Consider the following 15696-nt stretch of genomic DNA (forward strand, 5'->3'; position numbering starts at 1 on the left):
ATGGGTAGACGCACTCACCATCGGCACCAGTCCACAGAAGTCCATGAGATCCCTTTACTGTCCCTCACGGGTCAACGCACTCTCCGTCAACACCAGTCCACAGAAGTCCATGAGATCCCTTTACTGTCCCTCATGGGTCGGCGCACTCACAGCCGGCACCCGTCCACAGAAGTCCATGAGATCCCTTTACTGTCCCTCATGGGTAGACGCACTCACAGCCGGTACCAGTCCTAGAAGTCTATGAGATCCCTTTACTGTCCCTCACAGGTAGACGCATTCACAGCCGACACCAGTCCACAGAAGTCCATGAGATCCCTTTACTGTCCCTCAAGGGTAGACGCATTCACCGTCGGCATCAGCCCACAGAAGTCCATGAGATCCCTTTACTGTCCCTCATGGGTAGACTCACTCACCGTCGGCATCAGTCCACAGAAGTCCATGAGATCCCTTTACTGTCCCTCATGGGTAGACGCACTCACCGTCGGCATCAGTCCACAGAAGTCCATGAGATCCCTTTACTGTCCTTCATGGGTAGACGCACTCACCGTCGGCACCAGTCCACCGAGGTCGATGAGATCCCCTTACTGTCCCTCATGGGTAGACGCACTCACAGCCGGCACCAGTCCACAGAAGTTCATGAGATCCCTTTACTGTCCCTCATGGGTAGACGCACTCACCGTTGGTACCAGTTCACAGAAGTCCATGAGATCCCTTTACTGTCCCTCATGGGTAGAAGCACTCACCGTCGGCACCAGTCCATAGAAGTCCATGAGATCCCTTTACTGTCCCTCATGGGTAGACGCACTCACAGCTGGCACCAGTCCATAGAAGTCCATGAGATCCCTTTACTGTCCCTCACAGGTCAACGCACTCACAGTCGGCATCAGTCCACAGAAGCCCATGAGATCCTTTACTGTCCCTCATGGGTAGACACACTCACAGCCGGCACCAGTCCATAGAAGTCCGTGAGATCCCTTTACTGTCCCTCATGGGTAGACGCACTCACAGTGGGCACCAGTCCATAGAAGTCTGTGAGATCCCTTTACTGTCCCTCACGGGTCGACAAACTCACAGCCGGCACCTGTCCACAGAAGCCCATGAGATCCCTTTACTGTCCCTCACAGGTAGACACACTCACAGTCGGCACCAGTCCACAGACGTCCATGAGATCCCTCTCCTGTCCCTCATGGGTAGACGCACTCACAGTTGGCACCAGTCCACAGAAGTCCATGAAATCCCTTTACTGTCCCTCGGGGGGGGGACGCACTCACAGTGGGCACCAGTCCACAGAAGTCTATGAGATCCCTTTACTGTCCCTCACTGGTAGACGCACTCACCGTCGGCACCAGTCCATAGAAGTCCATTAGATCCCTTTACTGTCCCTCACAGGTTGACGCACTCACAGCCGGCACCCGTCCACAGAAGTCCATGAGATCCCTTTACTGTCCCTCACAGGTAGATGCATTCACTGTCGGCACCAGTCCAGAGAAGTCCATGAGATCCCTTTACTGTCCCTCAGGGGTAGATGCACTCACAGTCGGCACCAGTCCACAGAAGTCCATGAGATCCCTTTACTGTCCCTCACAGGTAGATGCATTCACCGTCGGCACCAGTCCAGAGAAGTCCATGAGATCCCTTTACTGTCCCTCAGGGGTAGACGCACTCACAGTCGGCACCAGTCCACAGAAGTCCATGAGTTCCTTCTCCTGTCCCTCATGGGTAGACACACTCACAGTCGGCACCAGTCCACAGAAGTCCATGAGATCCCTTTACTGTCCCACACAGACGCACTCACAGTCGGCACCAGTCCACAGAAGTCCATGAGATCCATTTACTGTCCCTCATGGGTAGACGCACTCACAGTCGGCACCAGTCCATAGAAGTCAGTGAGTTCCCTTTACTGTCCCTCACAGGTAGACGCACTCACAGAGGGCACCAGTCCAAAGATGTCCATGAGATCCTTTTCCTGTCCCTCATGGGTAGACGCACTCACAGTGGGCACCAGTCCATAGAAGTCCATGAGATCCCTTTACTGTCCCTCACAGGTAGACACACTCACAGCCGGCGCCAGTCCATAGAAGTCTGTGAGATACCTCTACTGTCCCTCATAGGTAGTCGCACTCACAGTCGGCACCAGTCCATAGAAGTCCATGAGATCCCTTTACTGTCCCTCAGGGGTAGATGCACTCACAGGCGGCACCAGTCCAGAGAAGTCCGTGAGATCCCTTTACTGTCCCTCAGGGGTAGACGCACTCACAGCCGGCACCAGTCCAGAGAAGTCCATGAGATCCCTTTACTGTCCCTCAGGGGTAGACGCACTCACAGTCGGCACCAGTCCACAGAAGTTCGTGAAATCCCTTTACTGTCCCTCAGGGGTAGACGCACTCACAGCCGGCACCAGTCCAGAGAAGTCCGTGAGATCCCTTTACTGTCCCTCACAGGTAGACGCACTCACAGTCGGCACCAGTCCATAGAAGTCCATGAGATCCCTTTACTGTCCCTCACAGGTAGACGCACTCACAGTCGGCACCAGTCCACAGAAGTCCGTGAGATCCCTCTACTGTCCCTCAGGGGTAGACGCACTCACAGTCGGCACCAGTCCATAGAAGTCCATGAGATCCCTTCACTGTCCCTCACAGGTAGACGCACTCACAGTCGGCACCAGTCCACAGAAGTCCGTGAGATCCCTTTACTGTCCCTCAGGGGTAGACGCACTCACAGTCGGCACCAGTCCATAGAAGTCCGTGAGATCCCTGTACTGTCCCTCACGGGTAGACGCACTCACAGTCGGCACCAGTCCATAGAAGTCCATGAGATCCCTTCACTGTCCCTCACGGGTTGACGCACTCACAGTCGGCACCAGTCTACAGAAGTCCATGAGATCCCTTTACTGTCCCTCATGGGTAGACGCACTCACAGCCGGCACCAGTCCATAGAAGTCCATGAGATCCCTTTACTGTCCCTCAGTGGTAGACGCACTCACAGCCGGCACCAGTCTACAGAAGTCCATGAGATCCCTTTACTGTCCCTCATGGGTCGACGCACTCACAGCCGGCACCAGTCCATAGAAGTACATGAGATCCCTTTACTGTCCCTCACGGGTAGACGCACTCACAGTGGGCACCAGTCCATAGAAATCCTTGTGTTCCCTTTACTGTCCCTCACAGGTCGGCGCACTCACCATCGGCACCAGTCCACAGAAGTCCATGAGATCCCTTTACTGTCCCTCACGGGTCGACACACTCACAGTCGGCACCAGTCTACAGAAGTCCATGAGATCCCTTTACTGTCCCTCATGGGTAGACGCACTCACAGCCGGCACCAGTCCACAGAAGTCCATGAGATCCCTTTACTGTCTCTCACGGGTAGATGCACTCACCGTCGGCACCAGTCCACAGAAGTCCATGAGATCCCTTTACTGTCCCTCACGGGTCGACGCACTCACAGTCGGCACCAGTCCACTGTAGTCCATGAGATCTCTTTACTGTCCCTCATGGGTAGACGCACTCACCGTCGGCACCAGTCCACAGAAGTCCATGAGATCCCTTTACTGTCCCTCACGGGTCGACGCACTCACAGTCGGCACCAGTCCACTGTAGTCCATGAGATCTCTTTACTGTCCCTCATGGGTAGACACACTCAGTCGGCACCAGTCCACAGAAGCCCATGAGATCCCTTTACTGTCCCTCACGGGTAGACGCACTCACAGCCGGCACCAGTCCTCAGAAGTCCATGAGATCCCTTTACTGTCCCTCACGGGTCGACGCACTCACAGCCGGCACCAGTCCATAGAAGTCCATGAGATCTCTTTACTGTCCCTCATGGGTAGACGCACTCACCATCGGCACCAGTCCACAGAAGTCCATGAGATCCCTTTACTGTCCCTCACGGGTCAACGCACTCTCCGTCAACACCAGTCCACAGAAGTCCATGAGATCCCTTTACTGTCCCTCATGGGTCGGCGCACTCACAGCCGGCACCCGTCCACAGAAGTCCATGAGATCCCTTTACTGTCCCTCATGGGTAGACGCACTCACAGCCGGTACCAGTCCTAGAAGTCTATGAGATCCCTTTACTGTCCCTCACAGGTAGACGCATTCACAGCCGACACCAGTCCACAGAAGTCCATGAGATCCCTTTACTGTCCCTCAAGGGTAGACGCATTCACCGTCGGCATCAGCCCACAGAAGTCCATGAGATCCCTTTACTGTCCCTCATGGGTAGACTCACTCACCGTCGGCATCAGTCCACAGAAGTCCATGAGATCCCTTTACTGTCCCTCATGGGTAGACGCACTCACCGTCAGCATCAGTCCACAGAAGTCCATGAGATCCCTTTACTGTCCTTCATGGGTAGACGCACTCACCGTCGGCACCAGTCCACCGAGGTCGATGAGATCCCCTTACTGTCCCTCATGGGTAGACGCACTCACAGCCGGCACCAGTCCACAGAAGTCCATGAGATCCCTTTACTGTCCCTCATGGGTAGAAGCACTCACCGTCGGCACCAGTCCATAGAAGTCCATGAGATCCCTTTACTGTCCCTCATGGGTAGACGCACTCACAGCTGGCACCAGTCCATAGAAGTCCATGAGATCCCTTTACTGTCCCTCACAGGTCAACGCACTCACAGTCGGCATCAGTCCACAGAAGCCCATGAGATCCTTTACTGTCCCTCATGGGTAGACACACTCACAGCCGGCACCAGTCCATAGAAGTCCGTGAGATCCCTTTACTGTCCCTCATGGGTAGACGCACTCACAGTGGGCACCAGTCCATAGAAGTCTGTGAGATCCCTTTACTGTCCCTCACGGGTCGACAAACTCACAGCCGGCACCTGTCCACAGAAGCCCATGAGATCCCTTTACTGTCCCTCACAGGTAGACACACTCACAGTCGGCACCAGTCCACAGACGTCCATGAGATCCCTCTCCTGTCCCTCATGGGTAGACGCACTCACAGTTGGCACCAGTCCACAGAAGTCCATGAAATCCCTTTACTGTCCCTCGGGGGGGGGGACGCACTCTCAGTGGGCACCATTCCACAGAAGTCTATGAGATCCCTTTACTGTCCCTCACTGGTAGACGCACTCACCGTCGGCACCAGTCCATAGAAGTCCATTAGATCCCTTTACTGTCCCTCATGGGTAGACGCACTCACAGACGGCACCAGTCCACAGAAGTCCATGAGATCCCTTTACTGTCCCTCACAGGTAGATGCATTCACCGTCGGCACCAGTCCAGAGAAGTCCATGAGATCCCTTTACTGTCCCTCAGGGGTAGATGCACTCACAGTCGGCACCAGTCCACAGAAGTCCATGAGATCCCTTTACTGTCCCTCACAGGTAGATGCATTCACCGTCGGCACCAGTCCAGAGAAGTCCATGAGATCCCTTTACTGTCCCTCAGGGGTAGACGCACTCACAGTCGGCACCAGTCCACAGAAGTCCATGAGTTCCTTCTCCTGTCCCTCATGGGTAGACACACTCACAGTCGGCACCAGTCCACAGAAGTCCATGAGATCCCTTTACTGTCCCACACAGACGCACTCACAGTCGGCACCAGTCCACAGAAGTCCATGAGATCCCTTTACTGTCCCTCATGGGTAGACGCACTCACAGTCGGCACCAGTCCAAAGATGTCCATGAGATCCTTTTCCTGTCCCTCATGGGTAGACGCACTCACAGTGGGCACCAGTCTGTAGAAGTCCATGAGATCCCTTTACTGTCCCTCACAGGTAGACGCACTCACAGAGGGCACCAGTCCAAAGATGTCCATGAGATCCTTTTCCTGTCCCTCATTAGTAGACGCACACACAGCCGGCACCAGTCCATAGAAGTCTGTGAGATACCTCTACTGTCCCTCATGGGTAGTCGCACTCACAGTCGGCACCAGTCCATAGAAGTCCATGAGATCCCTTTACTGTCCCTCAGGGGTAGATGCACTCACAGGCGGCACCAGTCCACAGAAGTCCATGAGATCCCTTTACTGTCCCTCACGGGTAGATGCACTCACAGGCGGCACCAGTCCATAGAAGTCCGTGAGATCCCTTTACTGTCCCTCATGGGTAGTCGCACTCACAGTCGGCACCAGTCCATAGAAGTCCATGAGATCCCTTTACTGTCCCTCACGGGAAGACGCACTCACAGGCAGCACCAGTCCATAGAAGTCCATGAGATCCCTTTACTGTCCCTCAGGGGTAGACGCACTCACAGCCGGCACCAGTCCCCAGAAGTCCATGAGATCCCTTTACTGTCCCTCACAGGTAGAAGCACTCACAGAGGGCACCAGTCCACAGAAGTCCATGAGATCCCTTTACTGTCCCTCAGGGGAAGGCACACTCACAGTCGGCACCAGTCCACAGAAGTCCATGAGATCCTTCTCCTGTCCCTCATGGGTAGACGCACTCAGAGTGGGCACCAGTCAATAGAAGTCCGTGAGATCCCTTTACTGTCCCTCATGGGTAGACGCACTCAGAGCCGGCACCAGTCCATAGAAGTCCATGAGATCCCTTTACTGTCCCTCAGGGGAAGGCACACTCACAGTCGGCACCAGTCCACAGAAGTCCATGAGATCCTTCTCCTGTCCCTCATGGGTAGACGCACTCAGAGTGGGCACCAGTCAATAGAAGTCCGTGAGATCCCTTTACTGTCCCTCATGGGTAGACGCACTCAGAGCCGGCACCAGTCCATAGAAGTCCATGAGATCCCTTTACTGTCCCTCAGGGGAAGGCACACTCACAGTCGGCACCAGTCCACAGAAGTCCATGAGATCCTTCTCCTGTCCCTCATGGGTAGACGCACTCAGAGTGGGCACCAGTCAATAGAAGTCCGTGAGATCCCTTTACTGTCCCTCATGGGTAGACGCACTCAGAGCCGGCACCAGTCCATAGAAGTCCATGAGATCCCTTTACTGTCGCTCATGGGTAGACGAGCTCACAGTCGGTACCAGTCCATAGAAGTCCATGAATTCCCTAAGTGTCCCTCACAGGTGGACGCACTCACAGCCGGCACCCATCCACAGAAGTCCATGAGATCCCTTTACTGTCCCTCACGGGTAGACGCACTCACAGTCGGCACCAGTCCCCAGAAGTCCATGAGATCCCTTTACTGTCCCTCACGGGTAGATGCACTCACCGTCGGTACCAGTCCACAGAAGTCTGTGAGATCCCTTTACTGTCCCTCACGGGTCGACGCACTCACAGAGGGCACCAGTCCATAGAAGTCTGTGAGATCCCTTTACTGTCCCTCATGGGTAGACGTACTCACAGCCGGCACCAGTCCATAGAAGTCTGTGAGATCCCTTTACTGTCCCTCATGGGTAGTCGCACTCACAGTCGGCACCAGTCCATAGAAGTCTGTGAGATCCCTTTACTGTCCCTCACAGGTAGACTCACTCACAGCCGGCACCAGTCCACAGAAGTCCATGAGATCCCTTAAGTGTCCCTCACATGTAGGCGCACTCACAGTCGGCACCCATCCACAGAAGTCCATGAGATCCCTTTACTGTCCCTCACAGGTAGACTCACTCACAGCCGGCACCAGTCCACAGAAGTCCATGAGATCCCTTAAGTGTCCCTCACATGTAGGCGCACTCACAGTCGGCACCCATCCACAGAAGTCCATGAGATCCCTTTACTGTCCCTCACGGGTAGACGCACTCACAGTCGGCACCAGTCCCCAGAAGTCCATGAGATCCCTTTACTGTCCCTCACGGGTAGACGCACTCACAGTCTTTACTGTCCCTCATGGGTAGACGTACTCACAGCCGGCACCAGTCCACCGAAGTCCATGAAATCCCTTTACTGTCCCTCGCAGGTAGACGCACTCACAGCCGGCACCAGTCCACAGAAGTCTGTGAGATCCCTTTACTGTCCCTCACGGGTCGACGCACTCACAGAGGGCACCAGTCCATAGAAGTCTGTGAGATCCCTTTACTGTCCCTCATGGGTAGTCGCACTCACAGTCGGCACCAGTCCATAGAAGTCTGTGAGATCCCTTTACTGTCCCTCACAGGTAGACTCACTCACAGCCGGCACCAGTCCACAGAAGTCCATGAGATCCCTTTACTGTCCCTCACAGGTCGGCGCACTCACAGTCGGCACCAGTCCACAGAAGTTTATTAGATCCCTTTACTGTCCCTCACAGGTCGGCGCACTCACAGTCGGCACCAGTCCACAGACGTCTGTGAGATCCCCTTACTGTCCCTCACGGGTAGGCGCACTCGCAGCTAGCACCAGTCCACAGAAGCCCATGAGATACCTGTACTGTCCCTCACGGGTCGAAGCACTCACAGCCGGCACCAGTCCACAGAAGCCCATGAGATCCCTTTACTGTCCCTCACGGGTCGACGCACTCACAGCCGGCACCAGTCCACAGAAGCCCATGAGATCCCTGTACTGTCCCTTACGGGTAGACGCACTCACAGTGGGCACCAGTCCATAGAAGTCCGTGAGATCCCTTTACTGTCCCTCACAGGTCGACGCACTCACAGTGGGCACCAGTCCATAGAAGTCCATGAGATCCCTTTACTGTCCCTCATGGGTAGACGCCCTCACAGAAGGCACCAGTCCACAGAAGTCCATGAGATCCCTTTACTGTCCCTCATGGGTAGACGCACTCACCGTCGGCACCAGTCCATAGAAGTCCATGAGATCCCTTCACTGTCCCTCATGGGTCGACGCACTCACAGTCGGCCCCAGTCCACAGAAGTCCATGAGATCCCTTCACTGTCCCTCATGGGTCGACGCACTCACAGTCGGCCCCAGTCCACAGAAGTCCATGAGATCCCTTTACTGTCCCTCACAGGTAGACGCACTCACAGCGGGCACCAGTCTACAGAAGTCCATGAGATCCCTTTACTGTCCCTCACGGGTCGACGCACTCACAGTCGGCACCAGTCCATAGAAGTCTGTGAGATCCCTTTACTGTCCCTCACAGATAATAGCAAAGCTTGTACCACTCGCTGGCCTTAGAGGTGTCTCTTTCGCCCATGTGGCCCTAGAGTTGTGTTTCTCGCCCGTGTGACCCTAGGGTTGTCTCTCTCACCCGTGTGACCCTAGGGTTGTCTCTCTCACCCGTGTGACCCTAGGGTTGTCTCTCTCCCCCATGTGACCCTAGAGTTGACTCTGTCACCTGTGTGGCCCTAGAGTTGTCGCTCACGCCCATGTGACCCTAGAGTTGTCTCTTTTCCCCATGTGACCCTAGAGTTGATTCTGACCCTAGAGTTGTCTCTCTCACCTGTGTGGCCCTAGAGTTGTCTCTTTCACCTGTGTGGCCCTTGAGTTGTCACTCTCGCGTGTGTGGCCCTTGAGTTGTCACTCTCGCGTGTGTGGCCCTTGAGTTGTCACTCTCGCGTGTGTGGCCCTTGAGTTGTCACTCTCGCGTGTGTGGCCCTAGAGTTGTCGCTCTCGCATGTGTGACCCTAGAGTTCTCGCTTACGCCCATGTGACCCTAGAGTTGTCTCTTTTCCCCGTGTGACCCTAGAGTTGTCACTCTCGCATGTGCAACCCTAGAGTTGACTCTGTCACCTGTGTGGCCATTGGGTTCTCTCTCTCACCTGTGTGGTTTGCATGCATTGTATCTGGTAACTGTTTAATTGTGATTTTATTTTGATGTATAACGACGTGTGTAAAACTGTCTTTAATTTTTTTTTTTCACATTTTGTCGTTGTGTCTTGTTGGATTTATTTGCGCTTCACCCAGAACACCCTGGACAGCATGCAGGTATTTGTAGGGATGTGGCTATTGGATGTGCATGGATGCCCTGTGTGAACTGTCAGCGGAAGCTGCTGCCCTTGTCACTGGCGGTGCAGACAGGAAGTGGAGGCGGGGCTTACCCTTAAAGGAGCAGTGCAAGTGAAGGAGGAGCTTACCCTTAAAGGAGCAGTACCAAGTGGAGGCGGGGCTTACCCTTAAAGGAGCAGTACCAAGTGGAGGCGGGGCTTACCCTTAATGGAGTAGTGCCAAGTGAAGGAGGGGCTTACCCTTAAAAGAGCAAAGTGGAGGAGGGGCCTACCCTTAAAGGAGCGGTGCCAACTAAATCTATTCAGAAGAGCTACCTTTTAGCCACTTTGCTTGCCGGTGGCCTTTAATGTTTGCCAATCCAGAGCTTTTAAAAATAAATATTTTTCAAGCATATTGATTTTAAGAATCCAAATGGGAAAATAGGCTTTTTTTACCCAAAATGGAGGTGGTAGCTCTTATCCATTGCAGATTGTATAACAGGAGATTTCAGTGGGGGGGGGGGGATACAGGAATCAGTTTCTCGTTGGAAAAAAGAGACAGCCAGTTCCGGAATGGAATAAAGTTTGCTACGGCTTTGACCTCTACTCGCTACTGATAGGAGACACATTGGTTTGTAGGGTGCGTGCCTCAAATCACGAAATAAGAAAGAAAATGGGCAGGGGCTGGAAATCTGGAGCAACCCTTAGAAACTAGGCCTGGGCGGCGAACTTCGCTCTGTTCGCGGAGTTTTCTACACTGCTCACTGCGCGGAGCTTGTGGAGTGCAGAAAACTCTGCTTTGCGATGTGCAGCGGAGTTTTTTCCCTGCTCGCGACCGCGAATGGTAAGTTCGCAATCGTGAATGGTAAGTTCGCAAGTGCGAGCTGCCGCTCGGGTAGAATTTCTACCCGAGTTGCAGGAATACCAGCACAAACTGCAGTTCGCCCTGCACCCCGCCACCTGCGAAACTTCGCAGAGTTTTTTTGTAACTTTACGGAGTTCCACATAGCAAAATGCCACGATCTACGTCCAGGCGTGTTAGAAACTCCCTAAATTGGTCTGGGACAATTGAGGGACTCAACGGCCCAAATTACCAATATATAGTACTTTACTGTTGCCATCTGAGTTGCATTTAAAAGACTTTACAGATGTCTTTGGGCAAGACAATCACAAAGAAGTCCCGGGGGGGTGAACCTATATTATCCAAAGAGGTTTCCAAGACGGAATAAAACCTATACTTTGATCTCAAACCCTTGCTCAGTTTCTTAAGAAAATCTGGCATCTGAGTTCCCAAAATCAAAATGAAAAAAGTGAGTCTGCCTTATTGCCAGTGAAGAATACAATTCTGGTGATGCTGACCTGCTCAGGGTCACACATGGAGGCCTAAAGATGGGGGTCTATTTACTGTGAAATTAGACAGTGCGAGTTATTATTGGCACATCCTTCTCAAAGGGAAAGATGGCTGCATCCTGGGCTGCCAGGCTGTATCCCATAATGGCAAGCCTTTCGGGCAGAGCCGCAGACACTGAGTTGAGTCTGGTTGGCACCGGCTTGTAGATTAGGGCTGATACTGGCCAGGAATATAGGAGCAGCTCACAGCTCCCTACCACCCTAGGATTCAAGAGGGTGTGGAGGAACAAACAAACCCAGAATGAAACACTAAACTAGGGTTATCAATATGCTCTGACTGCACTGCCCACCAGGCCAGGTGCCACCATGGCACGAAGAAGCAATGCCACCTAGAAACAGAAGGCGTTGCTTGACCCGAGGTGAGTGTGCACTAGACCCATCCTGGCTTGAGTACTACATCAGCAAGTAAACTGGTGGCACACTCAGCCTGGCAGAGAGAGAAGGAACCAGAGCAGGCCTGGCAAAGGTTTTTGTGGGAACCGGGCACAAACCTCATGTGGGGCCCTCTGGGCGCTAAGACCTCAGAATAAACAATACATCTGTTCTTGTAAGGATGTAGAAAATGCCCCTGATCTAGCATCTGGTGCCGCCTAGTGGTAGGATGAGTTAGGAGCCACATCACCCAAAACCCTGCAGGATTATTTTCAGGAGTGTGGTGCCCTTAAAAGCATAGGGCTCCTTTGGGCGCGACTGGCAGAGCAGCAGCGGAGCAAGCGGTATGTCTCTGAGATGCCTCAACCAGGCACGTGCAGGGGAACCAGAAGCGAAGAAACCCCAGCCTGCAGGAGGCATGGAAAGGAAGAAAGATTTCAGGAGAAGTAGAACTCAAGAGCAAAGGCGGTCCAGGAACATGGGGGAGCGAAGAGGAGCCGACGCAGCAGCATAGTTTCCATGGAAACCCATGACAAGCTAAGCCTGGGCAAAGTACTACGCTACGCTCGCGTAGTTTCCATGGAAACCCACGACAACAGTGAAAACACAGGGAGCACAGAAAGGGGAGCTACTGGGCTATCATGAGCACGGAAGGGCACGGAGATTTAGATGGCTCAGTGTACAATTCCCTGTATAGTATAACAAATTCAGTTCTGTTCTGTTCCGATGTTGGCTTCAAGGTCATAAATTAACCCCTTCGATGCTTATGACGGAATGGTTCCGTAATGATCGCCAGTTGGGCTGTGCTTATGACGGAACCGTTCCGTCACGGCCTCGCCCGTTTTTTAGAACCTTCAGCACAGCGCGAAAATTCGCGCCGCGCTGAAGGTGTTAAGGGCCAAGAACACCGTATTTCACTTGGAGCATCTGCTCTTAGAAGCAGGAGCTCTCACCCACCAGAAGGTGGCATGCTTCATCATCCGACCTAGTCCTCGTTGGCTGGCGCTGCAATGCCCACGGGCTCCTCAAGGGGGCACTTTGCCGGAGATCTTTAGATTTGCCTGAAAAGGACCGGGTGTATCGGTGAATCTCAGTACTAGAATAGGAAGATTGGATATTAAAGCGGGTTGAAGTTGACTATAGATATTTTTCAGTCTTTTTAATTGGGATAAAAAATCTATGTCAAGGTTTAAAGAAGTGTGAGAAACTAGAGGAATTAAGGGTCCCAGTTTCTTCTATGAAGTTCCAGTCTCTGGTACTAGAAAAGTGCGACATTAAATCAGATAGAATTCTTGGTCGACATGTTTCGTGCCTCTGCTGTGCCTAAGGATCAATGGCATTTCATCAGGACCAATCAAGATATACCTAACCTTTGCTTAGGGAGGGGATCCTAATCTTTTGGGTAAAAGGTGTCCCCGCCCCCCATTCTGAAAAACACCAGAAACATTGGTTGGATCACCAACTTATACTCCTGTGTGTACTTTGAAGTGCTAATACTAGTGACCCTCATCTACGAAGGAGTGGGCCCCTTGGAGTATGTGCACAAACCGATCTCAGGGTTGTTTCGATTAACCTACCTACTGTGGAGAAGTGTGGCTCAGGGGTTAGAGGCAGCAGACCCGGAAGCTGAGATCGGTCCTGGACCAGGGTTCAATTCCCCGCCTTGGCGGGTCTTGGGCTAAAAATTCCACGGACTTGATAATTCTCACCCCGGTGCCTCCTCAACTCATGGGTTCACACTCTGCGACTCTGGGCAATAGCTTGCTTAATCTCCACAACGGCCCCTCGCGGCGGGATGCCTGACTTTCACCTTGTGGATACCCTGCTATCTCACAGGGGAATACCAGGAAGGGTTCCCTAAGCAAGCGCCGGGAAACCCACTGCGGGTAGCTGTGCGCTATATAAGCTCAACTACATTTACATTTACCCTTTGTCCGCATCCCCGGAAGTCTTCCTGGTCCTTAATATACTACCTTAAATACAATATCGGAACAGTGTATCCTACTGAATCTGACCAACAGGTCTATCCTGTAAATATGGGATGCTACTCCAGGGAATAGCATTCTGGAATGCCAAGCCCAGTCAAGGAGTGGTAGACCCGGGATATACTCATTCATGCAGCCGCTGCAATGTTTAGGAACATTAGTGGCACAAATACGCCAAAACCAGGCACGCTAGCACCTCTGAGATGGGCATAGTGACAGGGCTTTAAGTGGGGGGAAAAACTGGGGGTGCTCTAAAAGGGATGGATCAAACCTCTTAAAGGGGTGTGGCCTATCCAAGTAGGGGTGTGGTCTAAATCAAGATAACTGGTGCCCGTTAGGGCTGGGGCAGGATCACACAGACTAGTTCCTCTCTCTGTGTTTCACTTCTTGCTGGGTTACACTGCAGCCTTGACACTCAGTGTGAAAGGTCAGAGCAGGGTCATGCTGGAGCAGGCTGCCTGCAGTCTCTCTCCTAATCATACCACATGTCAAGGCTGGCACCGCAACGACGTTGCTCCTGCACTGCAAAAAGAGAAGGGAAATCCTGAGAGAAAATGGCTCTCTTTAAAGGAATTCCCTTCCCCCTACAACGCGGCTCACCTGCCATGATGATGACGTCATGCCTTGATCTCCACTACTCAGTAGTGAGCAAAACGAGCATGCGCTCATCGATGCGCTTGCTCTCACTGCAGTCCAAGAAAAAAAAAAGAAAACAGACTACCTTTGCAAAGCCCTAAAATAGAGCCCGATAGAGACCCGTTTCAAGGCCCCCTGAAAATAACTGCTGGTGCTCAAACCCCGACAGACCCAGCCCACTTTAAGCCCCCCATATTGATACACCTGGCACAGACTAAAGGACAGAACATTCGAGTCCACTTATAACGTGAAAATGAGTCCTGGCTAAAAACGGTTGTATGTCATTACAACGCGGGCTTTTACCCTGCACTGCCATTACAACACGGGGATTACAACGAAAGTCGTTACAACGACTTTCGCTGGCGGGCGCTGGATAGTGGAATAGTTTAATTTTCTATTCCAACTCCAGCCCACGTTGACAGTAGGGAAGGTGTTGGAATAGAAAATTAAACTATTCCCTATCCAACAGCGCCCTCCAGCGAAAGTCGCTGTAACGACTTTCGTTGTAATCCCCGCGTTGTAATGGCAGTGCGGGTAATCCCTGCGTTCTCATGGCTGTTCTCCGCTAAAAACATACTCTGAATGTGTAGAATTTGATACCTTGTAAGGGCTTTTCTGGTAACGAGCTCTTCCTTCAGGGACACGTATTTGGAGTTTTATACTCAAGTCCCAATTCACAAAGGGCCCTTTGTGTGTCACCAAGACACTACAGCAGGCAGGGGGGGAGTAAGTAGGCGAGGAAGGCAACAGGCCTCATTGTTTTCATGACTGTCAAATAAAGCACTGCATATTGTTCTGAAACAAATGTTATTCCGATACTGAGAGTCTGGACACTAGTGATGCTAAAACCCGCAGACGCCGGTGACAAGACGCAGAGTTTGCTGAATGCTAATGGTTCAATCCTGTTTTTCTAGAATCGAATTCTAGCTGTAACATCCGGCTTACATTTTGGTGCCCATTTTTCTATGGCACTGGAAAAATGCAAGATTCTTTAAAGCCAGGACTTCACCAGGAAGTCATTTTTGATTTTTGTCTTGTTTTGAATGTTGTTTTCCAATTTAAATGTAAAATATCGTTCAGATATGTTGTCACTTTGTAAATGGTCCCCTCTTTGCAAATCAAAGAGGTTTTTCCATTTGATTTGAACATTGAAAGGGTTCATAGTAACTTTGTACCTTGGAAATGACTAACAATGAATTTCACCCACATTCATGTGACTAACACCCATGTTGTGAGTCAATAAACCATGTGCCAAAGTGTCTGCAACCTTCTAGTTTGAGAATGTACCTTTCACATTCAATAATTCTTGTAGAAATGTAAGTGATCTGTCTCTCTGGGACCCTGAATGTTTCCGGCTGCTAATTTTCAAAGTTCTAGTTAGTGTCCAGTGTGCAGAGCTGAGTGTATTTTACCCAGAGGTGCGAGTATGTGTCATGGTTAGCAAATGTTTTGAGCCCATTTTATTTGACTATCTAGACAATCAATAATCTGTGCCCTGCTGCGTCTAGCTGTTGTGAATGTTTACTTATTTATGACTGATTGCATTCATTTTATCACAAATTCTCAGACACC

The 15696-nt window shown here is 52.0% G+C and overlaps 1 protein-coding gene across 1 annotated transcript in view; it reads left to right on the plus strand.

Annotated features, from left to right (window-relative positions):
• RIMBP2 (RIMS binding protein 2) overlaps positions 1-15696 on the plus strand; it is a 1305415-nt gene that overhangs the window by 798337 nt on the left and 491382 nt on the right. The window contains exon 8 of the mRNA XM_078668014.1: positions 9702-9722. Coding sequence (XP_078524140.1) covers positions 9702-9722 — 21 coding nt within the window. The remainder of the gene's footprint in view (positions 1-9701; positions 9723-15696) is intronic.

This window comes from Lissotriton helveticus, chromosome 11, assembly GCF_964261635.1.
Source record: "Lissotriton helveticus chromosome 11, aLisHel1.1, whole genome shotgun sequence".
Lineage (NCBI taxonomy): Eukaryota > Metazoa > Chordata > Amphibia > Caudata > Salamandridae > Lissotriton > Lissotriton helveticus.